General features: G+C 41.9%; 1 protein-coding gene across 8 annotated transcripts in view; it reads right to left on the bottom strand.

The window, feature by feature from the left end:
- Camkmt (calmodulin-lysine N-methyltransferase) overlaps positions 1–26,415 on the bottom strand; it is a 365,650-nt gene that overhangs the window by 52,605 nt on the left and 286,630 nt on the right. For 7 of the 8 annotated variants that reach the window (XM_027417958.2, XM_027417961.2, XM_027417955.2 and 4 more), the window contains exons 4-7: positions 15,891–15,951; positions 14,017–14,071; positions 12,877–12,940; positions 6,008–6,074 (exon numbers count right to left, since the gene is read on the bottom strand). In XM_027417958.2, the coding sequence (XP_027273759.1) occupies positions 6,008–6,074; positions 12,877–12,940; positions 14,017–14,071; positions 15,891–15,951 (247 nt within the window). The remainder of the gene's footprint in view (positions 1–6,007; positions 6,075–12,876; positions 12,941–14,016; positions 14,072–15,890; positions 15,952–26,415) is intronic. The other variant, XM_027417963.2, reaches the window with a different exon arrangement.

Genomic DNA, 26,415 nt, shown 5'->3' with positions numbered 1-26,415 from the left:
TCTGTTGCCCTAGTTTTAGCCAAACTCACTAACAGGTATATTTTATCAGAAAATTTCTTAAAGAGCCCTCAGCTGCCTTATCTCAGTTACCTTCTACTAACCTTGCTCTTCAACCTGACAAAGAGCACATAAATGCCTACTCATCTGCAGTTTGTCTACAGACACTGCGCACGCACGCCTGAGAAGCCATCCTGAAATGGAAGTCGCTATCTGATGTAGAAGCTGCTGCCTGACTCTCTGGAGCTTGACTTTCCTTCCACTAAAAATTGTTCAGATCCACGACTTTCAAATACAAACTCTAAAAGCTCTCACTCTCTGGGGAGCACAGACACTAATTGCTTCAGGGAATGAAAAAAAAAAAACATACTAAACAGAACCCTTGTCTTCAAGAAAATCAATCGCCTCCCTCCTTAGAAAGTCAACTCCAAGAAGGCATGGACTTCCTGGGTGCTGTTTCCCCAGTGTCACTAAGTGTCACTGGCAAACAGAAAGTGATCAAGTACCTGTCAGCAAAGGAACCCACCAACAAGCATGGAGACAGCTAGCATACTTGAGCACCAACAGCCCGTGCCACTGATGACGAGTCTGAGACCAATAGCAGTTGAAAGAAAGAATGAAGTGGGATGAAGCAGAGGGAATGGGTCATTGAGACACTAAGAAAAAATAGACTTCGGAGGACAAAAAGGGGAAGAGACTGACAAAGACCTGAGATCGGAATGACAAAGCCTTCTATGATAAGATGCTATGGCTTGGGTGGTGTCTGAAGCCTGTGTGCTAAGATTTGTTTCCTACTATGGTAATGGTGGTAGGGCTGGCAGGAAGTGGGGCCTAGCAGGAGGCCTTAGGTCACTGGGCATCCTGGATTCCCCTCTTTTTCTTCTTCCTGACCATGAGGTGAGCAATATGTGCTACCATTATGCTTTCTGCCATTGCCGTCTGTCTCAACCCTCAGGGACCCAAAGCAAAGTAATCACTCAGTATTGGATGGACCGCCCAAAAAGGTAAACCAAGGACAACCCTTTTTGCCTGTATGAATTAAATGTCTTAGGTCTTTTTGTGACAGTGACAGAAAACAAGCCCAGGAGGTATGGGCAGCTGAAGGAGAAGGGAGAGGCCGCGGAACAGTGGGAGGATGAAGAGAGTCAGCGCAGAGACTTGGAAAAGGTAACAACTGGGTCCTAGTTTAACCTCTAAAGGAAAGGGACTAGAAGGCAGCTGTGCATCTTGGACAGGAGTGTGATAGGACCACTGGCTGGCCCTGGTGTCCCCCCACAGAGGTTAAAATGTGAGTCTTCCACAAACTCTAAGCACAGTTGGACAGTTTACAGATACACATGGTTTAATGAACAATACTAATGAGTCACTGCTTAAATTCAGTGACAACTTTCAAACAAGTACAAAAAAGTTGCTTTTCTTAAGTGTTTCTTAAGTGAAATTTACTCTTACCGCCACAGCAGGGCTAGCTCAATATTTCTAAAAGCGTTAACTGTTAACTAATGTTATCCAGGGAATGATGCTATTCACTGATTCTGGAAGACCCAGAAACATGCAGACGTCAAAAGCTCCAAGTGTTTCTTTGAGTCACAGTTTTTAAGACAGCTCTGGATAAACCCAACAATTGAGCCGCTGTAAATAGCCTTGCTCTTTCATAAATTTCTCACTCTATTTAGAAGTACGGCTCCTTTGTTCACAAACTACTCCCAACAGTTCCATATTTAGAATCCCAAAGAGGCGTACCTTGGACTCATTTGACAAATGAGTGAGTGGTTGCATGGATGGGTGAACAGGAGAGCCATCAGATGGCTGTGCTGAGATCCTGGGGATGACATGTGCAGAATGCTTTATGTATGTGGATCCCTGACTGGCCAGTGTTAATGTTACCCACCCTTCACAAGCATGACTTCTGTGTTTAACAGCGAGACTGGATTAAAGTGTATCAGAGGATTTTGAGATAGGGTTCTCTGAGTAGCTCTGGCTGTCCTGGAACTCATTTTATAGACCAGGCTGGCCTCAAACTCAGAGATCTGCCTGCCTCTGCATCCCAAGTGCTGGGATTAAACGTGTGTGTCACCACCACCCTGCATAAACAGTGTTCTTGGAAAAAAAAAAAAAGACTAGGTGTGGTGAGGTGCACACCTTTAATCCCAGTACTCAGGAGGCAGGGGCAGACAGATAGATGTCTGTGAATTCAAGCCCAGCCTGGTCTACAGAGTGAGTTCCAAGATAGCCAGGGCTAGATAGTGAGACCCTGTTTCAAAAACAAACAAAAATTCCTGTGGGCAAGGAAGGGGGTGTTCGTGACATAGGGGCAGATTTACTACAATGCTAAACAAAACACCTGTCATAGCCCCTCACTTGCCAAAGGTCCCTGCCAATAAGCACTAATAATGTGTTTACATAGTCTTTTGAGTCTCTAATGCAGTGGTTCTCAACCCATAGGTCCAGACCCCTTTTGGGGGAACCAAAAGACTTTTCACAAGGGTCGAATATCAAATATCCTGCATATCAGATATTTACATTATGATTTATTTTATTTTAATTATCTATTAAATTTTTATTTATTTATTTATTTTTGAGAACTCAATCTGTTGAGTAGGCTGGACTCGAACTCACAGACATCTGCTTGCCTCTGCCTCCGGAGTGCTGGGATTAAAGGTGTGTACTACCACTGCCCAGCTTGGCCACAAGGTTCTAACAGCCGCAGGCTGGGGCCCAAGTCTTTATCAGATGACCTCTGAAGGATAAACCACAGCATTTACTAAGGACACTGAGTCGGGGAATCAAAGCGTGGGGTGCCAGTCAAATTCTGGGCAGCTTCACGTTCCTTCAGAAAAGCCCTGTTTCGTAGGCTCCAGGTTCTTATATCACGACTTCCCTTTCAGCTTTAACATCTCCTGTGCAAATGAAGTCACAAGAGACACTCAGCTGTTACAAACTTCATGTCAAGCTTTGAAGTGCTTTTTAATAGCAGAAATATTTGGCTCACGTGTGGGCTTTGTAGCTATGGTAAATACCTCTTAGTTATCTGTCGTTACTGTTATTCCACACCTCCAATTTGGAGGAGAAATTCTGCATATGCATTGAGGCACTAGAAAAGAATATTGAACTGTATCTGAGCTCTTTTGTGAATGGTTTCCTTTTATTTCTTCTCTCATGGAACTAATATTTTCACCCGCATTGTACTGGTTATGGGTGGGAAAGCAGTGGGCAGGAACTCTTGATTACTATGGCACTGCCTGGTGGTTTCCCTTCCTCGGCTGCTGGAGGTTAAGTGGTCAAGCAGCTCTTTCCTATAAGATCACACTTATTGAGCCATTCACCTGCCCTCCAGCATCCTCTGTGTGCATTCCTGTGTGTGTGTGTGTGTGTGTATGTGTGTGTGTGTGAGAGAGAGAGAGAGAGAGAGAGAGAGAGAGAGAGAGTTTGTTGGGGGTGTGTGAATAAGTGTGTGTGTTAGGTATGAGTGTGTGTGTTGGGGTTGTATGAGTGTGTGTGTATGAGTATGTGTGCTGGGTGAGTGTTAATAAGTGCATGTGAGTGTTGAGTGTGTGTGTTGGGGTTGTGTAAATAAGTGTGTGTGTTGGGGGTGTGTGTATGAGTGTATGTTGGGTGTGTGTATGAGTTTGGGAATGTGTATGAGTGTGTGTGTTTGGTGGTGTGTATAAGTATGTGTGTGTTGGGGTGTATGTATGAGTATGTGTGTGTGTATGTGTTTGGGGTATGAATGAGTATGTATTTTGGGCGGTGTGTATGAGTATGTGAATGTGTATGTGTGTGTGTTGGGGTGTGGATGAGTCTATGCACATTAGGGCTAGAGGTCAATGTTGGGCACCCTCCTCAATCACTTAACCACGTTATTTTATGAAACAGAATTTCTTACTGAACCTGAGGCTCACCTGATTGTTAGACTGGCTGGCCATCCAGACCCAAGGACATTCCTGTCTCCACTTCCCCAGTGTGGATTACAGGCACATACCATGGAATCATTTTTGTTTGTTTTTACATGGGTGCTACAGATTTGAACTCAGGTCCTAAAGCTTTCATGACAAACCCTTTACCAACTGAGTCTTCTCCCAGCCCCTCCCTGCTTCCTTCGATGCTTTAGAAGACTTTGGATAAAAATGCTCTTAGTTTTTACAAAAGAAGAAACTGACCACAATTAGTCTTTGGTAAAGGTAGAAAAGAAAAAACAACAAAACAAGCTTCTCATTAGGGAATCCAGTATGATTATTGAAACACAGCCTGTATGTATTTACGTCGTTCCGTGTAGCAGAAGAATACATTCAGATACAGCATTTTTGACAGCAGACACATCTGAACAAAGGCCAGGCAGTAAGCATTTGGGATCGGCCCTGTGCTGAACAGCAACATTTTACTTTATGTAACTTAATTATTTTATGAAGAGATAACAGAAAATTTTATTGCACACCCCAAGTTAAACACTTGACATTTTTATTCCTTAAAATGCAACATTTTGGAAGTCTAGATATGTTTATTAATTAGTGATTATTAACACCCAGTAAACAACATTATGTCTTGTAAAAACACAATCTCTCTGCACAGCGTGAGGCTGAAGTCTATTATTCCCTGATTCCATATGCTGAAATACACTCAAATGGTCACAAATGACCTTAAGCACTAAATAAATGTAAATGAGAACAACATAGAAAATGCACTTTTGATTGATAACTAAAAGACCAGGTTGAGAAGCATGTCCCAAAATGAAGTCCTTTCCAGAAGGAGATGGCTGTGTGAACCATGGAGGAAGGGCTCTGCTAAGTCTCCCTCCCAAGCGTTGAGATTACAGATACATGCCATCTTACCCAGCATCACTGGTTTTTATTCATTGTGTCTGTTCATCTAAAGGTTTTTTTTTTTTTTTTTTTTTTTCTCTAACTACGCAGTCAGGGTAGGCAAGTGTCCTCGACACAGAAAACTTAAAGCACCAAAGGATGCCAGAGTAACATGAAAGATGAAATAATTCCAAATGGAATTGCTACTGTGACCAAATTTGTAGTGAAATAAATGCACAGAAGGAAAATACGCAGATACAACTATTTCATGTGTACTAAGGGATGGCATTCTCCTTTGAGTTCAACTGGCTACAGGGTGGGGCATCACAGAACACACAGTGGTTGTACCAGGGGAAAGCAGTTCTCCTAGCCTGGAAAAGAGTGAACAGAACTAAAGGGGACTGGATTCCTAGACGATTAAAACCTCAATAGAAGAAGGTGTCTTAGCTTTGGTGCTATTGACGCCCTGGGCTACTTGCTTCTATAATAGAGGGATTTGCTATGTTTTGAAAGCCACAGTGATATCCATCAGGACCAGTACAAACCAGTAGTGACAGTGTCTGCTCTGACCCCACATTGTCACAAAAATAATTAAAGATGCTTCCCAGGGACTGCTAGAATCCCCTAAAGGTACAAGACTGCCCGTGCTGAGGGCCACTGGAATAGAGCCACTTAAGAAGGCTTCAAGCTGGGCTTCCCAACCTCACACTGCATAATCTTAACCATCAAGTGGACCGGAGAGATGGCTCAGTGGTTAGCAGCACTGGCTTCTCTTCCAAAGGACCCGGGTTCAATCCCAGCACCCACATGGCAACTCAACAACTGAATGAAACTCCAGTTCCAGAGACTCTGACACCCTCACATAGACATACATGCAGGCAGAACACTAATGCACATAAAAAATAAAATGAAAACAAAACAGAACGAAACTCTCCTGAGCTAAGAAGTGACCCTAACTCAGTGGATAATGCATTGCTTGAGTGTTCTACACCATATGTAGTTCCAGTGTTCTCATCTATTGAACGGAGTGTCTGTCTGCCTCGTGGGAGTCTCACACAGTTGGATGAGATGACACATGTGAAGTGCCTGGAACAGTGCCTAGTATACAGTAGGTGCTCAATTAGCATTATCTACTATCACTGTATTAATCCATAGTATCAACAAAGTAGTTCCCACTTTCGTTCAGACAGGAGGTGGAAAGGTATCTATCTTACCAGCTTGATACTTTCTGAGCCTTAAACACGCCAGTCTTCTGATTGCTTTCGATGATGCTGTTCACATCTGCGGGGGCAGAGTTAAGGAAACTTCTGCAGTGGCCATCAGCTGACTAAAACCGAAACCTACAGATACACTGGCTTCTCATCAACAATGGGATCCACACGAGAAAAAGGAATGAGCAGTCAATGCTGTAGTGTGAAATGCCAACTCAGCACTGGCGAGAACTTTCTATTCCCTGGCTTTAGATTTTACCACAGTAGGAGCAACATCTAGGGTAGCATTGTGGCAGGGCCCGTGGGGGATAGGTGCTGGAGGACACTACTGGGGAACGTGAGCTGCTACACCACTTCCCCAGGGCAATCAGGCATCCAAAGACAGGTGTCCATCAGTCAGTGAGGAGGGCCATGGCAGCCTTTGATGACTTTCCAAATTGAAGTGATTTTAGTCTCCTAAATACTTGTAAGGGGAGGGAAGATGAGCAGCAGGGACAGTGTTGGGAGGAGGGTAAGAGAGGTGGAAGAAAACCTGGAGCATCTTTGGAGGAAATATAACAATGAAGAAGAAAGCCATTCTAGTGTGAGGGGGGATGTCCTTCTGAATATACCTTTCTCTTGTTGGTTGCTGAATAAAACACTGATTGTCTAGTAGCCAGGCAAGAAGTATGGGTGGGGCTACCAGATGAGGAGAGTGCTGGGGAGAGGACACAGGGAGAGAAGCTGCCAGAGAGATGCCATGCAGCTACCTGGAAGATAGGATGTGACAGGCATTCTCCAGTAAGATAAGGCCATGTAGAAATACATGTAGATTAATAGTTATGGGTTAGTAATTAGGAGAGAGCTAGCCAATACAAAATCTGAGCCATTGGCCAAACAGTTTATAATTAATATAAGTCTCTGTGTGTTTATTTGGGACTAAGGGCAGCAGGACCAGGTGAACAGAACCTCTGTCTACACTAGTGAAAGGCCCCTTGAAGAACTTCCGCTTTGGCCTGTGGCCTTGCTCTGACACAGGACTCATGTAGAAGAGCCGTGTTTATGTTTGCATGACATCCAAAGACCCTTGGGAAAAACCACACCAGGAAGAGCTGGACTACAGATCTGCAATGGGCAGCATAGGTTTCTATGAGTGCTGCTATTTCTCTCTTTGCTCTGGACCCTGGACTGAAAGACCCTAATAAATACACTAACTGTGACACCCATACACTCCTTTGGTCTTATTTTCTGTGCTGACTTCTGTTCCTGGCTTCCCCACAGTCCTCTGGCTTCCTAATTTTTGAATGCCCCCACTTCTCATTTATTTGACTTGACACATTTCCTATAAGGCGCCTCACAATCCCCCTTCTGGAGTATGGCAAGTTTAAATAAACAGAAACTAAAATAATTCTACTGAAGGCTGCAAGCTGAACAAAATTGGGCCCATGGGGAGGACACCAGGCAGATAGCGATGTTCCCCTATTGCTTGGAAAAACACATTTTCTGAACATTCAAAGCAAACACTGGCCAAGATCTCCCTGCCAGAACAGAACCACAGGATTCTTAAACCCAAATCTCTGCTTGCACCACCAGGCACACCCATTCTTCTTGGAGTGAATAAGCAGGTACTGTGGGATAGCTCTCCTCCCCTCAGGAGTAGGGAGGAAAAATCAATTAGGTCCCCTAATGATGGGCTTTGTAGAGGTTTACAAAAGTGCCATAATGCAGACTTCTTTTTTTTTCCTGGGTGAACTTTCCTGTATGCAAATTAAATACCATTAAATTACATTCATTAAAAAAATAAAGGAGACTAATTTCCCTACTTGTTTTGATTAACTAAAATGACACATCGGCCTACGGTTTCTGTCTATTTCAGGAGCGTTCTAGATGAAGCATCTTGCAGGAAAGGACGGCTGACATCTTCGTTCGGAGAAGCACAAAATTAGTAGAGTCAACTGACAACTGTTTTTTATTAAGTCCCCTCCCCTAGCCACACCCTACTCTGAGTTTCCATGGTATCCAACTGCCTTCTATAATGTGCCTAGCACACCTGTAGCGTCCTATGAGTACATGACTAATCTGTCAAGCAAAACATATTATTTTGTTAGTGGAGGTAATACTTTTTTATAAAATAGTCACAGGGAAGTTAAATTATATAACCCAGAAAACCTATTAATAATTTCTAGTAAACATCTTAACACTATATACTTTGTACAGTTTATAAGCCTATGACTCTTGGTGGCCAGGCTGTAGCAAGCAAGGATATTTATATTCTACAAGTTATTTTTTTTTTAAATGAAAAATTCACCTCGGTATTTCGGCTGCTTTATTTTTAGAACTGGGCAGGAAATATACTTTGTGATTTAGAATGGCTTTTAGAAATATACTAAAAGAATCACAGAGAATATGATGGCAGTGCTATGTTAAAACATAACCTTAAGAGATAAACTCTGATATTCTGCTCCCGTACCCCGTAGGTCAGATTTTGATAGTCTTTCTGGATGGCACTGTGTCCAATAATAGATTTTATCATCTCCCTGTGTCACCTCAGGGTAATAAAGGAAATCCAATCAAACTGAGTCAATATGACCAGGATGATGTTCAACACAACAGACCCAATCATGCTCTGTGATCTGCATCCACCTTCCAGAAAATCTCAGTGGGAGGGGCTGGGTGCCAGGAAAGCCTTCCTGTGGTTTCTGGATGAGATGGAGCTGGGGGTAGTTCTCTTGGTTCCCTTGTCACGGCAACTGCTTGTGGCTCAGAGGGAGACAGATGTCTACCTCTAGCTTCCTTCTCCAGTGAGGCACTCGTCAGGAGTGATGCTCTGTTCTAATTATGCTTATTTTTATTCTTAAAATATATGTTCATATACAATAGCAACAAAAGTCTTTTAGGTCAATTACATCTATTATAAGTATGTAAAGTGCTGTTGAAAACATTGGTCTTGCTGTGTAATAAGTAACTGAATTTATCAGTGGCATATGTCTTGAATCACGTTAATTTTAAAATTATTTATTTATTTTATGTGTATGGGTGTTTTGCTTACATATATGTGTGTGTTCCATCCCTAAAGAGGGCACCAGATCCTCTGAGACTGGAGTTACACCCAGCTGTGAACCATCACGTGAGTGTTGGGAATCGAACCTGGGTCCTCTGAAAAGCACCCATAAGCTATCTGTCCAGTCCCAGTATTGTTCTTTAAAAACAGACTTCATTTTAAATTATGTCTGCATCTGTGTCTGGTATGTGGGTATGTGGACGTGTGTGTGTATCCCGAAAAGACAATCCTTTTGCCTCCACTTTCCAATGGCTGAGATTATAGGCAAGTTCTCCATACCCCAGTCCTATTTCTACTCATGATGGCTTGCAGAGGGCTCGGCAGCAATCAGAATTCAGCCTGCCATTTCTCCCCCTTTCCCTTTTCTCATTGTTCTCACCAGCTACACACCTTATCCAGTAGTTATTACATGTGACTGTTTAGGAGTATCTTTCTTTACAGCACTAAAAGGGAAATACCAAAGGGCATTTTTTTATTATTATTTTAAAATAGATTTGAGGGGCTGGAGAGATGGCTCAGTGGTTAAGAGCACTGGCTGCCTACTTTGATTGCCAGCGCCCACACAGTAGTTTATAACCATCTGTAGCTCCAGTTCCAGGGGATCTGATGCCCTCTTCTGGCCTCTATGGTCACCACGTATGCACATAGAACAGAGATGTTCACACAGGCCAAACACTCATACTCATAAAATAAAAAAAAATAATTAAAACAAAATTGAGAACTGGGTAAACCAGATGATCCCGTTTCTAACTTATCCTTTGTATTCTTGAGGGGGTATGGATTAAATGGCATCTTTAAGGAAAGATGGTTTTCAGGATGGGAACCCCTGGATTAAAGTCAATGAGGTACCTTAAGAACCAACAAAAACCTTAAGGAAAACTACTTATGAGTCTGAGAAAATATTCAAGACATAAAACTCATTTTACCTCAGGTCTTACTTTCTGTTTAGATAGATCCCTTTGCAGTAAATCTGAGATCTATAGCTAGCTTTCCAGGGTCAAGATAACAGAGGCCTAGAGACACAGCCGACCCTTGGTACACTGTGGAAAGATAAACACCCACTTAACTGGCTAGGGTCCTTTTATGATCTATAGGTCCAGAACTAATTTCTACATTGCCTCATATATTAAAAATAAAACAAGCTGAAATGAAAGAATTGAACATGTTATTTTTCCTAAAATAAAATAAAATAAAGCTCAGAATGATAGAAGCTTAAGGAAGCCAGTAAATAAAACTAGTTGGATTTATTCCATTCCGAAGCTAAGAACAGCAAAACATTTTCAAAATGATGAGACTAATATGAAGGCTAATACCCGGGTGATGAACGTCTGCCAGGTCGATTTTTATCATTTCTCTGGTGTGTTCATTTGTTTCTTAATGTGCTCATCTTGCCCATTAAGAATAATTAGCAGCTTTGCTTAGAGATTTGCTGGCTTCTGGCAATGTCTCTCCCCCCCCCCCCTTTTTTTTTTTTTTTTTTTGGTTATCGACAGCTATTTTTACTGTTTACCTACAATTGCTGTATAATTTGGGCTTCCTAAGAATTTTAAAGGAAAGACACAAACAGTGATTTTTAAGTGAGTTGTTTGATCTCTATGCATTGACAGTATGTGATTTGGTAAGTGAGTTATTCTTACGGGGGGGGGCATGTGAGGAGGGGAGTCACTCATATTAACCTCACTCAGCAAAACAGATTACAAGGCATGCCTATTGTAAGCTGTTTGCAAATCAAGAACAACATTAGTATTAAAAGCAGGAAACCACATTGCCAATTTTAAGGCTTTTGCATGCTTTTTTCTCTTAATTAAAATAAATTAGATCTACTTACAACAGAAAAAAAAAAAGGCACACAAACATGGAACACGCACATCATAAAAACTGAACCCCATCAGGAAGGTTCTAAGAGATAAAATAAAACACACGGCCAGTTTGGGTCTGCATCCTAAGAGGATCCCTACTTCATCTACATTGTAAGGTTCTCCCTCCTGCCCTCTGGCACCCCGCTATATTAAACCCATTGTAAAACCCAGCACAATAAAGCACTCTCAGGGCTGAGCCTCTGAGGACCAAATGTTAAAAATCCATTTTCTTGGGAGGGGGCTGGACCAATCATTTCTTTGAAAGGCCGGCAGAGTGAATGGCAGAATCTGAGATTTCCTCTCTGATTTCAAGGGCTGGCATGGCATCTCTACTGCTCAAAGTGAAGGTGCGATCATAATTAATGACATAAGCCTGGCTTCCCTTCTTTGGACACTCTGTGGTTTCGTTCAATCGTAATTATAGTACCATTAAATTTACACACAGATTCTAGATGCTACCCCCACAGTCTGATGGTAAAAAGTTCTAATTGATTTCTGGTGCTATTAAATAAAGTCACTTGATGACTTCAGGGGGATAAAGATTTCAGGGTACTGGGCCCAATCTGAAAGTTTCTGTCGCCAAAACATCTCCCTCTTGTTCAATACCCCTGTGTTTCTAGCCTCAGAAAGACTGTGTGGGGCTGAGCTTGCGTACCTGAGAGAGCCCATTGCTCTCTGTGTTCCCAGTCAAGGAGTAGCACAGTGAACTGATACGGACACAGAAGAAACCAGAATAAAGCCGTGAATGGCACAGCAGCAGCAGTCTTCAAGAATATTTAGAAAAACTTACCACAGTCTCAAGATCATGATTAAAAATCTTACGTTAAAAAAAAAAAAAGGAAGCACCTTTTGTCATCTCTTTCTCTAGTGTGAAAGGCAAACACTGTGATTGGCTGTTTTTCCTTCCTGAATTTTTTTTTTAGGCTGTCAGGCAATTAGCGGGGTGGGGCTCTGCAGAGCTGCTGAACAGTATTAGTAGCTACCATGCTTCCCGTTCTTCCTTCCCCCTATGTGAACAGCTGATGGAGCTGCTGCGGATTTTATTTTCAAAAAAAAAAAAAAAATTACAGAGCAGAGGAAAGAGGAAAGGAAATAAAAAATGGCTTTATGTAAAATGCCACAAAATTCAAAGCTGCCTCAAGCCTTTGAAGGAACTAAAAATTCAAATAAGAGTCCTGTCTTCCTCACCATGTCAAAAAAAAAAAAAAAAAAAACCAAAGCAAACATCTTCCACTTTTCCCTCTCAATTTCTAGCGGCTGTTAACTGCCTTGAACACATCAGCTAGGCTGCTAAAGTAGCCATAAATTATGCTTGCTTTTCTAAGTTAAAGTACAGTTCAATTTTCTGAACTCTGTGTACATATTAGTAAAGCATAATCTAATATAATGGGGTTTGAACTGTAATAGCAGAGCAGAAAGAAAAAAGAGATAGCTTTTTAATCCTAAATAAAAGGAGTTAATGAAGAAGTGATAGCCGTTTCCAGTGGGGGGATATAGGCAACTCCTCGGCAATTAGCATAGGTACAGTATGACTGGCGTGTGGAGTATCACAGGCGTAGAAGCTAGATATTAATATTTACAGGCAACATCAGATGAGGTAAATAATAATTTTAATCAGTTTTGTGCTGGAAGATCTTAATGGAAATAAAAGAGCAAGAATGCTTCAAAATTATGAAATGAGATTTTGAATTGCCTTGAGAGGCACACAAAACATAAGACTTCTCCTTCAAGTGAGAAGTGTCCGTAAACCCTGTGAAAAGGAGCACACCACGCAGTCAACCGCAGTGAATCCATATAGCTCTAGTTTTTCTTAATTACCGATCATGTGTATGGGGAGCTCTTTTTTAATACCCCGTGCTGTCTTTCTTTATATCAATTGTTACTCGGCCCGGGGGTGGGGTGGGAGGTGGGTGAGTGGGGGGGGGGGTTGGGAATGGGCACAACAAACCGGCTTTCTATCTGAATAAGGATACTTCTGATGGCCTTTTCATTCCCATCAGTTAACAGAACTTCTTTGACATCTGCAGAAATAGCAACCTGGAAAAAAAAAAAAAAAAGAAAAAAAAAAAAGGGAGTACAGCAAACAATGAGCAAATATGCTTGTCTGTGTGGAAATGAAGACAGGAGTGACAAGCCTTCAGTATCATGCTTCCTCACCTATTCCTCTGTAACAATCTTCAATCTTTTTTCATTTTATGTCTGCATTATTTTAATCATTCAATCAAATCAGTCAATACTTTTATCATTCCATTTGCGGGAGCCTCTATCTTGCTATCATTCTGTTCGGTAATTGCATTGTGACAGCGGATGATGGCATTCTGAGAGGCTTTCATTTGTGGGCTCCTGTTTATCTAGTAGAGCCATCATACAAGGCTGTCACTCCGCCTTTCAGCCGGCTTCTGTCTGGCTGCCTGATGCCCTTCATATAACTTTGCATTGCAGGCAGATGGCTTTGTGAGGGTAATTTTTTTGTGAGCTTTGACATGCTCGCACATTGGGCTGTAACCTCGACACATTGTATAAGAGCGACAGGTTTGTCAAATGCCAATCAGTGTAACAATATGCTTTTATTTGTAGAGACATAAAAACTTGTCTAATGCACTGTGCTGCTACATAATATCTCCCGAATACATGACTGAGAACCCAGAGAATGGGGAACGACGTTCCTGAATGGCCAATCTAATTCAAAAGAATCTAATTACTGAGCGCTCTGGATCATGTTTGTTGGTGTAATAATGCAGGCAAAACATTAGCAGCTATCTCATGGTGCTCCAACTGTGATTCGCTGGGGCTATTCCTGTATCTTAGCAAATGGGACTATAATCTGAAGAAAAAAAAAAAAGCTTTCGCTATGGCAAAGAAAGACTGTGCGAGGCCTGGAATGTCACAACAAGCGATATTGACTACACTGAGGTAAAATGTTTCTGCTCATCGAGGCAACCATAAAATCAATATGATCCGAAAGTAAGTCAATCTAGAAGGTCTCTCAAGACCCGGCAGCTTGACCGCAGCTGATGCTGTTGACGGTTCTCTGACCCAGCAGTTGGAGGCCCTGGAACATTTTTCCTTTTGTTCCTCCCTCTGAATGGGATTGGAATTGAGAAAAGACCTACCATGAGCCCAGCCAAGCATGTCATGCCACCCCCGAGCTCACACACAGCAAGGTCCCTGAAAGAGAGAAAGAAATGGTAGAACCCATACAAATTAGATGAAAATGGTCAGAGCCATATATATGTTACAAGAACAAATTACCATCTGCAGTAAGAACGACACTACCAGGGAGTTGTGGAGACACGACTGGGCTACCTCATGTCGTTTTGCGTTTTAAAAATAATTATGAAATAGAGAAGTCACAAAGCAGGCAAACCAGTGGGGGGTTCCCTCATTAGCGTTCACTGCAACATTACCACCGCTGAGCTGAAAAATCTGAGAAGGTTCCCCTTTTTTCCCCTTGTCAATGGTGCTGTCTTTTAGAACTAAACTAGCTAGAGTAGCGAAAGATAATTGTTAGGGAAGGATAACATTGTTAATCCACATTCATGCCTTCAAAACCAGTTAGACAAGTAAACGAAGAATATATATATATATGAGTGTGTGTGAACTTATATTAGAGTCACATACAACACACAAATAAATGCAATCCTGAATTTGTTTTTAAAATTCTAAAAAAAAAAAAAAAAGCTGAAACAATTTGGAAGGCTAAACCACCCCCATAAAGCACAATTACACAAAGAGCATCCAGCAATTAACACGTAGATCACAATTGACCCGAGCACAACCAAGCAAATAAACAATGCAGGGACATAATGTGGTTAAGCCAGCAGACCCAGGCTGAAGTCAGGCTGGGCTCAGAGTTAAGGCTGAGTCTGCCATTCTACACTTACCTTCCCCTTTTGTGCCTAAATATCAGCCCTCAATGTGTGACATTTTCACCCTGGCCCACTGCTTGCTGGCTGGAGTTTAAGCACAGCGAGATTCGGAAACGCCAGCCTTCAAGGCTGTAGTCCTGGATTCAGAACTGCCCTCTTTAGATGTTATATGCTTAGAGTCTTAACATCGATTCCCCCTCCCAGTCTGAGAAGTTGATTATCCCAAGAGGTGAAGAAGAAGCAAAACTGAAGTGGAGAGGGGGCAAAAGAGGACATTCATATTAGGAAATATTTCAATGTATATTTAGTTATTCAAAGCAATCACAGACTGTTGGGTAAGTATGGACTCACAGACCTTCAAAAATTAAATGGTATCAACCCAATCCTGTAAAAAGATATGGTTAAAACATATCATGATCAGTAACAGCTTATTATGAAACATAATGGATTATTCAGGAAGTATATATAAGATGTTTATAAAATGACAATTAAAATGGAAAAACAAAACCCTGCACTTGCTGGCTGTACCAAAGATCTCCAGAATTTTTTTAAAAAGAACCCCCTTTCCCTTTTCCTAAATCTCATCCGTGGTTTGACACATAACACACATATTAACAGCTGAGAGTATTGATTTCCTTAGTATAGTAATTTATATTATACATATTGTCAAGGACACAAGAAATGCCTTTAAAATGAGAACATCTTCAAGTAATAGCTGTGAGGCATCTATCAAATGTGCCAGTGACTTCCCTAGCAGAAGTTACAGAATGTGTTTATTGTGGGGAATTTTTTTTTTTTTGACCTTCACAATCAGCAAGGATTGATTGCGCCTTCCCTTTTGTTTCCCCCAAATCAAAGTGAAATAAAATGCCTTGAGTGAAAATCAAAAGCCTTTGACATACAGCAAGAAGCTTGCTGTGCAGTGTTCGCACCCGAAGGCAATGCAGATCCCTTTTCAGAAGCAACATGTGTTCCTGGGGAACTTTTCCTTTTTTCCCCTCTTTCTTCCTTTCAACAGTATACAGCTTGAAGGCTGTAGAACAGGCCATTTTTTTTTTAATACGCAGATTCAATAACCATGATGGGCTAAACAAATATCTTTTATGTGTGGCTCTTACCTGAACATGTTCCTGTGCTTGAGGCAGTAGTAAGCTAAAACCTCCTCAGATGGCCAGATGCCTGGAAACACAAGAGGGGAGATACTACTATTAGACAGTCTTTTTCCTCCACACTAGCTTCTAAAATGAAGGCTCGGCACAAGCCATTGCAGCTTAAACCAAACTTAACACGGTGTCTCCCTGACACTCATCAGACCATGAGTGTCCTTGGTTGTTATTTTTATAATGGTCAGCATTATGACCTTTCCCCAGAGTGACAACAGGACAGCCTCAATAAACTTTGCTAAAGTTCAATCACAAATAAACACAAAAACTACTAACAACCAGCACGACAGCTATCAAAAGTTGAATGTTGATGGTAGTTATCTTACTTAGGAAAAATTAATACACGAGTTGAAAGCTTGTATGTATGCAGTTCCTGCTAGGAAAAAGAAATGGAAAAAAATTAACTTTAAAGGGGCAAATAAAACTACTAAGGTCATTCTATTGTTTGGGGTTTTTTTGGGGGTGGGTGGGAGGAGTTGAGACAGGGTTTCTGTTTGTAGCTTTGGTTGTCCTAGAACTCACTCTGTAGATCAGGCTGACCTGGAACTCAGAGATCTGCCTGCCTCTGCCTCCTGAGTGTGAGGATTAAGGGCATGCATCACCGCCGCCACCACCACCCAGCTTCATTCTGTCTTTCTACATGTTTTCATATTAATGTCTTAAAATATCCCAAATTCCTTTATTTCTTTAACCACATCAAACCACAGTAGAAAATTAAGAGACATTAATTTTACCATTTTTGGCATGCCTTTAAGTAAAACAGTATTATTCCTAGGACAAACTCCATGCAGAGACATTTCCTAAAATCATCACTTATACATTTACTGAGAAGACCTGAAGTTCAAGAATGGATATGAATTGCTTCTAGGTAAATTGTTGGAAGTCATAGTTACTGGGGGTTGTCATAGGATGGACAGATTATGTGTGCTTTTAATTTTTTCCTCTACATTTTTTTTTTTGTATTTTGCAAAATTTTTACAACGAGCCTACATCACCTTAGATATGATTAGGATAAATTAGAACCTCACAAAAGTTACGGCTTTTATCCAAGGGACCAGCCTTATTCATCAGTTGGGAACACCCTCCCCCCAGATATCCTTCCTGTGTGAGGTTAAGGATGCCCCATGGCCCTGGGAAAGACCGTCCATGTCTTGTCACTCAGCCCAAAGTGAGACACATTGAAAAGATTTGATTTTTTTTTCTTCCAAGATGTATCATAACATAAGAAATCTAAACACTTCAGAAAGTAGCCAAAGAGAGTGGGTGGGTGGGTAGGTGAAGAGGGAAGAGGCGGCTCCAGCAAGCACCTGCTACAGGAAAGCCCAGCAGGGTGAACTTTACCACCCCAGCCTCCCAGCATTTCCAGTAGAGAGGACAGCACAGGAAAGAAAAGGAAGAGCAAAGCAGGCAGGCACAAGAGGTGTTTGGAAACACACTTAGCGGGCAGGCACACAGGTTGCCGTCAAGACCACAGGTACCTTGAAAGCAGACTGTCTGGGCTCCCAGTCCCTGCTCTGCTGTTTGCTAGCTCAGAGACTTTGGATATGTTATCTAATAATCTCCATGCCTTGGGCTTTTCATCCTTAAAGTATAATAACTGCAACATCAACTTCATAGAAGGGCTGACTCGTACAGGTCAGATGAGTGAAACGCGCAGTGGGCTTAGAAGAGTTCCCAGCTCTTAATAAGCACAAAGGAAAAGCAGGCTGTTCCTGTTGGCCTCTTGGAAAGGAGGGTAGAACAGTAGATGGAGAGGATATGTGTGGACCACAGAGATTACCCCCAAGAGTCGGGACAGATGGAGAACCACTTTTACTTTTTTGCTTTGTCTGGATAGCAATGTCGTAAGGCCTTGCACACCTCCACACAAAAAGAACTCCATAAAGACCGAAGTACATAATAAAACTCTCCGGAGGAAGAGCCAAGACAGTGTTCTCACTAAGTGGGTGTAATCACCACAAGAATGGATTTCTTTATGCCCTGAGTACATGGCTGTGAGGTTTTTAAAAAAAGTAATGATAGGGGAAAGGTATTTAACTAAAACTTAAGCCCAGTGAAGAATGAATGTGACTTCTAAAATGCATAGTCTTTTCAACTCGTTTTATATTTTTTTGAGAAATTACAGAGTGATTTTTTTTTAAAAAACTAAGTTAAATACAAAGATCAAAAGGCTAAATTTCTACTGTTAGCAATATAATCACTGTTAATGTTTTAGACATCACTCCAAAAACCCTTTCTAGTTATAAAGGTATCTCACCCTGTTGGGATCTTGTCACGCAGGGATTCAGTAACTTGATTTTGCCCCCATGCAGTCAGGTATAAGAAGGGACCATAGCGCTGAACTCACACTCTAGTGGTGTCATTTGTACTGGTGACCTACATACTTCCATGTGTATCAGCATTTAATTAACCCATTACCTCTTATTAGACAGGCTGCGTTCAAAGTTTGTAATATTATAAGATATCAAGAGAAGGAAAATATAAATATCAAGAGAAGGAAAAACCTTTTCCTAACATATTTCCCCCCAGCCATATTTAGAGATGGGTTATCTGATCAAAAAATCAGGTACAGGGTCTGGAGAGATAGCCCAGTAGTTAAGAGCACTTGTTGCTCTCGCAGAGTTCTAGGGTTCAACTCTGTACCCACATGATGGCTTACAACCATCTCTAACTACAGTTCCAGTGTTTACAACCTCTTCTGGCCTCCAAGGGCACCAGGCATGTATGCTACACATACACACACATAGATAAAATACTCAGACATAGAAAATACAGATAAAGAAATCATTAAAAACTTGGGTATAGTTCATATTCTGATAAACAGGTTGAGTGTCTCTAATCTGAAATCCAAAATACTCCAAAACCTGAAACTTCCTGAGGGGTCATGTGACCACAGATTCCATACATGCTCTCAAGTGACATCATTCAAAATCAAACTCAGGTGACTTGTATAAAATACATATGAAACAAAGGAATTTCATGTTTACACTTGGACTCAATCCTTAAGATATCATTTATGTACTTGTTAATATCCCCCAATTTAAAATGATCCCAAATCTATGCCTCTAGCCCCAAGCTTTTAGGATACAGGACATTGGATCTATATGTAACTTTCCCATGTGACTTTTATACACTCCATACGTCCTCAGAAAGAATGTTCATTCTGGGCTGACTCTCATGACCCAAGTCTTGGATCATATGTAAAAATGAAAGAGGGTTGGGAAATAATGCCACAGAAGTGTCCCCTGAGGTGAACACGTTCTCCATCATACACACACATTAATAAGCAATTTTCAAAGAATATTTGTTTCTTCAAAGCCTTACCAAGACAAGGCTTTATCCATTTTAAATCAAAAATTTTATTAGCATATGTTAATTATATACATGATGGGTTGGTTTCATTAGGGGATTTTCACACATATATACAAGTTGTTTAGTTTTGTTGTTTTCCATATCTACCCTCTATCCCTTTCCGCTACTGCTGATCCTCTTTTTAATCCCTTTTCTACTTTCATTTTCTTTTAGCATTTGAGGGCTCTGAGAGTATCACTAGGGTTACCGTTGCTGCTGAGGTGATATGGTCGTTGTCCATAGGTCCATGTCATTTCTCGTCTGCTGCTGTCAGGGCCCTCTGGCAGACCCAGGCTGGCTGCCAGGAGATATCTGCTGCGCATGCTCTTACTATCAGTGTAGGCTGGCTGCTAGGCCTGTTGAGGCTTAGTTTTCCCACAGGTTACTTACAGGATCTTAGGTGAGGAATTGTTCGCAGGGACACCAGTGGCTTCACCACTGAAGAGAATGTCCCTCTCACCTTCAGCATCATTAAGCCCCTAAGATACTCAGGGGTCCGGGTGAACACCTCCCCACTATTACTGTTATCTGCTCATAGGCTCTTGTAGACCTCTGTGGTCCCTCTCCCCCAAATGGCAGGATGCCCGCAGGCCAAGTAATCACACCTGCTGTGACATCAAGGGTTCAATGTCAAGTTCTGAAGATAACACACCTGGCCACACACCTTCCTCCATCCCTTTCATTCTTCCTGCCCCAGCTTCTGCAGTCCTCAGAGGGACAGATAAAAAAGACCTATTCATGGCTGAGCATCCCAAGTGGCCAGCACTTTGGCTACAAATGAGTCATGAAGTTACGGCTGCCCACTGTAGAGAGGAACTTTTCTGATCAAAGGCAATGGCTGCAGTAATCTAGGGTATGAGCATATTCATTTAGCAGCTACTTTGATGGGCACATGGTGGAGGATGTCCTTCTGTGTGTATGTTTCTCTTATTGGTTGATGAATAAAACACTGATTGGCCAGTGGCCAGGTGGGAAGGATAGGTGAGAGTATGAGACAAGGAGAACTCTGGGGAGAGGAGGCAGAGAGAGGCCGCCAGGGAGAGACGCCATGTAGAGACCAGAAAGATATAAAACATGCCAGGCATTCTACATGATAAGGCCATGTAGAAATACATAGATTAGTAGTTATGGGTTAATAATTAAGAGAGAGCTAGCCAGTAAGAAGCCTGAGCCATCAGCCAATAGGCACATTGTGCTCTTTTTAGCAGAACAATAATCGTAGCTTCCGCACTAGGACCTATGAATTCTACAGCCATGAGCTTTTGACCAGGATGTAGTCCAGGATGTGGATTTCCTTCTGAGGAGCAGGCCTCAGATCTTGCCCTTGATTTGCTACTATTGCCCCAGTGGGCACATCTCGCTCTGTTGGTCAGCAGTAGAGCTGCAGTAAGACTGTTGTTGACGACACCCTCGCCCCAGACTGTATAACACCCTCTGCCATCATGAGAGCTGGTTAGCGGGGACCAGGATCCCATCCTGGTTCCAGCTTGACTTCTCCATATCCTACAATCAAAGTGTATGGGTGCCATGTTTAGCAACTGGGTCTTATTTATTTCCAGTGGGCAATTGCCTGTTACTTTATTTGAAATAATGTTAAAAATTTTAAAGTATCATTACAAATCAAGACTAAGACAAGATACTTCAACACCACTAGGGTGGCCATCGCAAAAATGTCAGACGACGGTATGGGCGAGGAGGTTACTGTAGGCATGTAAAGTGATGCAATTTTGCAAAACCGTCTTGCAGTTGCTCAGAACGTTAAGTAGTTAAATTTAGATGACTGTGTGAGTTAAGAACTCCACTTTTTTTAAAAAAGGAAAATATACCTATATAAAAAATGTGCAAAATATTTATGGCAGCTTTACCAATGTGCTGAGTCATGCTACAACATGGACAGAGCTCAAAAACTCACTAAGTGAAGGAAGCCATTTACAAAGGACCGAATGCTATCTGTTTGCATTTCTTGTTTATATTTGGTTTTCAACACAGGGTTTCTCTGTGTAGCTTTAGAGCCTGTCCTGGAACTTGCTCTGTAGACCAGGCTGGCCTCGAACTCACAGAGATTCGCCTGCCTCTGCCTCCCGAGTGCTGGGATTAAAGGTGTGTGCCACCAACACCCGGCAAGAAGAATATTTTTAAAATATTCATTTATTTATTTGAGACCAGGGTCTCACTCTGTAGCTCAAGCCTAAGTGGAACTCACTATATAGTCTAGGCTGGCTCAGATTTGAAGCGATCCTCTTGCTTCAGAATCTCAACTGGGATTAGAGGCAAGGGTCACTACTGCCCAGCACCAAGTATGCTTGCTATTTTGAAAAAATAAAGTCTCAGAATCCCACACTGTAATTATACTTCTGTGTTCATTTGGGTCCATCACACCTCACTTTCCTTCCAGTGAAGACTTGGCTTCCTATAGATGTGTTTGTCAGAATTGGACCTATTGAACTTGACAGATTGCAAACTATAGCCAGATAACACCACACACACAGTCATACACACACACTCACACATACACACACACACACACACACACACACACACACACACATACACACAGCTGTCTGTGTAATGACAATGACAGGGAAAGTTGACAATAGGATGGATTTAAAGTATGCAACTACTTTTGTTGTTATTGTTAGTGAAGAAGTTAGTTTAGAATTGTTTTAAGTCAGGTGGTGGTGGCTCATGCCTTTAATCCCAGCACGCAGGAGGCAGAGGCAGATGGATCTCTTGAGTTCGAGGACAGTCTGGTCTACAAAGCAAGTTCCAGGACAACCAGAGCTGTTACATGGAGAAAACCTGTCTCCAAAAACATACAAAAAATTGTTTTAAATGCTGAGTGTGGTGGCTAACCTAGAATCCAACATACTCATCACTGAGCTCATGGTTGAACAAATCCTAAAGTTAGATTACATGAGTATCCAGGGAAACCTGTGGCCCTCTAGACCACTTACATCTGAGGGCTTTTTGTTTTTTCATAGTTTACATAAGTGGGATGTCCAAGGGCTTTGGCAGATAGCACCCAATGAAGCATCTCTGCTGGCTGTCTCTGCCCATCCTAATGGCAGGTACTAACTCTGTGGAAACAATGCGGCCAAATCCCACAGCAGACTTCTTCTATCTGGTGTTGCTTAAGCAGCTAATGTTTACTGCAATGGCACAAATTTCTAACTCCTTAAACAAAACTTCTGCGTGTATTACACTGGAGTCTAAAGTAAGGGAGACTGGAGCATCAGAGACTAGAGCCTTAGCAAGGCTGTTAAAAGCTCCAGAAGAACACAGATACTACACACACACACACACACACACACACACACACACACACAAAGAGAGAGAGAGAGAGAGAGAGAGAGAGAGAGAGAGAGAGAGAGAGAGAAAGATGTGACCAGAATGAAAAGCTGTTTGAATGGGAATAGGTATGGAGGTTTCTTAGGTCATTTTCAGTGTTTGTTCTGTCTTTCCTTTAATCCAATTAACATTTTTCTTCTGTCAATGATAGGTCGGCCCATAATAGGAACCAAGAAGAGGACTACAAAATGACTACAAAACATTAGTTAGATAAGCACTGTATTTTAGATCTTGGGGATCAATGGGGGAAAGAGACAGTATGGTACTGGAGCCTCCTGCTAGTTGGAGAAGGAACCCCAATGTGCCATTGTAGATGGTGTTTCTTTCCCACCTGGTCCCACTGTCCTTCAGTCCCAAATAAACACACTGACACTTATATTAATTATAAACTGTTTTGCCAATGGTTCAGGCTTCTTACTAACTAGCTCTCTCTTAATTATTAACCCATAACTATTAATCTATGTATTCTACATGGCCTTATCTTACCAGAGAACACCCAGCATGTCCTATCTTCCCAGTAGCTACATGGCATCTCCTCTCAGCATCTCTCTGTCCTCTCCCCAGAATTCTCCTCCTCTGGTAGCCCTGCCTACACTTCCTGCCTGGCTACTGGCCAACCAGTATTTTATTCATCATCCAATAAGAGAAACATTTATACAGAAGGACACTCCCCATCATGCCAATTGTGACTGTAATAAACACTATACAGGAAGCTCAGAGGGTAGTTATAAGAGAGAGTTATAAGGAGAGTTATAAGAGTTATAAGGAGCCGGGTGTTGGTGGCACATGTCTTTAATCCCAGAAGAGGAGGCAGAGGCAGGCGGATCTCTGTGAGTTCGAGGCCAGCCTGGTCTCCAAAGTGAGTGCCAGGACAGGCTCCAAAGCTACATAGAGAAACCCTGTCTCAAAAAACCAAGAGAGAGAGAGAGAGAGAGAGAGAGAGAGAGAGAGAGAGAGAGTCAAGGAGCACTCAGCCTAGTTGGAAAGAGCCCATAAAAGGATACTTCCCCATACAGTTAACCATGGGAGTTGACATTCTAGAGAACATGAAGTAAAACAGAGGAAGAAGAGGGAAACGAGGATGGACAGAGTGGTCCTTCAGAGGAGAGCCTCATGAAATAAAGTTTTGAAGAGGGGGAGGTCTTGATGTTCTAGGAGTAGGGTTCTATCCTAAGAGAAAGGCAGAAGAGTGGGACAAGATGGGGCTGGAGGGGTGGTGAGGGACCAGGTCACAGAGGTATCAAAGGTGATAACATGTTAAATCATCCTTAAAATCCATGCAATGGTTTAAGCACCAGAGTGTTGGATCTGACTTACATTTTAGAAGATAATCCTGGGTACTTACTCTAAAGAAAATGGATTGACAAGGGGCAAGAGGAGGCAGGCAGAAACAAGGAAGAAAGCTACCATGGGTATCCAGGTAAGAGCCAATAGTTAGATAATGGTTAGTGGTGATGCTTGGAGATATATTTTAAAAGCATGGTGACAAGACATACTGGAGAGCTAGATGTAGGGACTCTGGTCTGGGTCGATGATGGACAGATGCATATAAGATTTTCTTCCCATTTTCCATGAAGTGAGGTGGCTGATTTCACGGTGTATTAAACACCAGCCAGGGAGGTCTGTGTTGTGACATCAACACATTGAGAGATATTGGGACTTACAGTGTCACCTTTTTGAGATTCTGAATCCTCATCTGCAAAGTTCAGTCAGATTATATCCTGGGGGCCTTCACCCCATAAAAAAACAACAATAGAAAAAGAGGCCGTGTGTTCTGGAGTTACATGGAGTTTATCTTGAATACCCACTCTTGTGGATCTGTGACCTTGGCAAGGTGCTTAACCTTTTTAAGGCTCTTCATTCATTCATGGGACATGCAGTTATTAACAGCCATGTCTGCTCTAGAAGCCAGGCTATCGAAGTAATTAAAACACGGCCCTTCCCTAAATAGCTTTAATAGAGGCAGTAGACAATAAATATAATTGCAGGTATTGACCGATGCTGTAAGGAAAAGAAAACATGGCAGTGAAACAGAAAACAAGTATCGGGTAGGGGGTGCTGCTTCCTCAGCTGGCATTGTTGAGCAATGCCTCAAATCTCTCATTTCTAAATACAAGCAATAAACACCGCTTCCAGGATGCTGAGAAGACTAAATGAGTGTGTACATAAGGTACTTAGAGAAGGTCAGGCACACACCAAATTCACTATAGATGTTTGAAGAAGCCACGGTCACTGGCTGTTGTGCTGTCACTAATTTGAAACGTTTCTATACAATCTTGAGGGCATCTATATGAAACCTTCACGGAGCGTCTCATCCTTAATTAATAGCCCATGAAATCAAATCAGAACTGCATTTGGAAAAATGTGTCCTGATTCTGAAACTATGAAACTTGTCTGGAACAGGAATTCCAAATGTGCATGTATGTACAGATACATATGTGTATGTGTGTATATACATTATGTGTATGTATATACATTATAAATATGTATACATACATATCTTTGTATATGTATGTACCTGTGTGTATGTATATATGTATAGGATGTATATATATATATATATATATATGTATGTATCTCTGTGTGTATATACATATGATGTGTGCACATAGCACTTACTCTATTGCTCTACAGTTACTGTCCTTAAACCATTGCATGGATTTTAAGGATGATTTAACATGTTATCACCTGACAGGCTCACACTGTACCATAAAAGGTTAAATAGAAGCTATCCTAAGTTTGTGAATACAGATCACAGAGAACACAGGTAGCCGTGGGTGGGAGGGAGTACCTGTGCAGTCCAGAACAGCAGGCAGGGTTGCGGGGAAGCCTGTCTGATGATGTTCTAACATTGCTTTAATGCTAATACTATCCACAACTATCACATAGAGGGGAACATCAAGGCACACATCAGATAGATACTCTGTCACAGAGTTGGAATATGGCCTCAGGTGACTCTAGAACCATTATTCTTAACATCTAGAATCTGCTGCCTCCCACTGGGTGATGAACCAAGAGGCTAGCTATGTGAACTGGGCTGTGACTTTGCTCCTTGTGCTCCTGGAGGAGACATCAGAACTATATAAAAGGACCAGTAATGAGCACACGGAAGGAGATATCAAGAGGATTTCAACCCCGAATGCCTCTCAGACTGCAATACGGGTTTACAGGTATGGCCTCCACTTATGGAGTGGTGAAACTTGAACCATACATTTTGATGAGATTCCCACTGAGGTGCCGACTGTGAGGGAAAGAAGACAAGAGGAACCAGGCAGGGAGGTAGAGAAGGGAAGACAGTCTTCCGAGAACATCCCCGGCGGCTCTGGCCTTTGGGTCTGATGTTTGGGGACAGGTGCCAGAAAAGGGACTGATGGTGAGACTCGCTTCTGAGAGATAGGAGCACATGGCAGCCACAGCTGCAACTACTTAGTCTGTAAGGGTGTGAGTTTGAAAGACATCCCTGGCATGTTAGCTTTGTGACTTTATCAGGCCACTTACACCTCACTGCCTTGATTCTCTATCTGAAAATAAGAGCATTGCCCTCTCCATAATACAGACTGGGGGTTAAATAAATATGGTAATTATTTGGTAAGCACTCAACTCATGTTTTCTATTGCTGCTTCTTATTAATGTATGTTTACCACTGGAGAGCAGAGGCAACATTCATTAAGTACTTGCTACTTGCCAAATACTGGGCTATGCACTTTGTATGGATCATCTTGCTCAATCCTAAGTCATGTGCCATCATTATGACAATCGAAAGGGCACAATGAAGCTTGTG

Source organism: Cricetulus griseus, chromosome 5 (assembly GCF_003668045.3).
Source record: "Cricetulus griseus strain 17A/GY chromosome 5, alternate assembly CriGri-PICRH-1.0, whole genome shotgun sequence".
Taxonomy (NCBI): domain Eukaryota; kingdom Metazoa; phylum Chordata; class Mammalia; order Rodentia; family Cricetidae; genus Cricetulus; species Cricetulus griseus.
The sequence above is the reverse complement of the archived record's forward strand: the minus strand, read 5'-3'. Positions and strand labels throughout refer to the sequence as shown.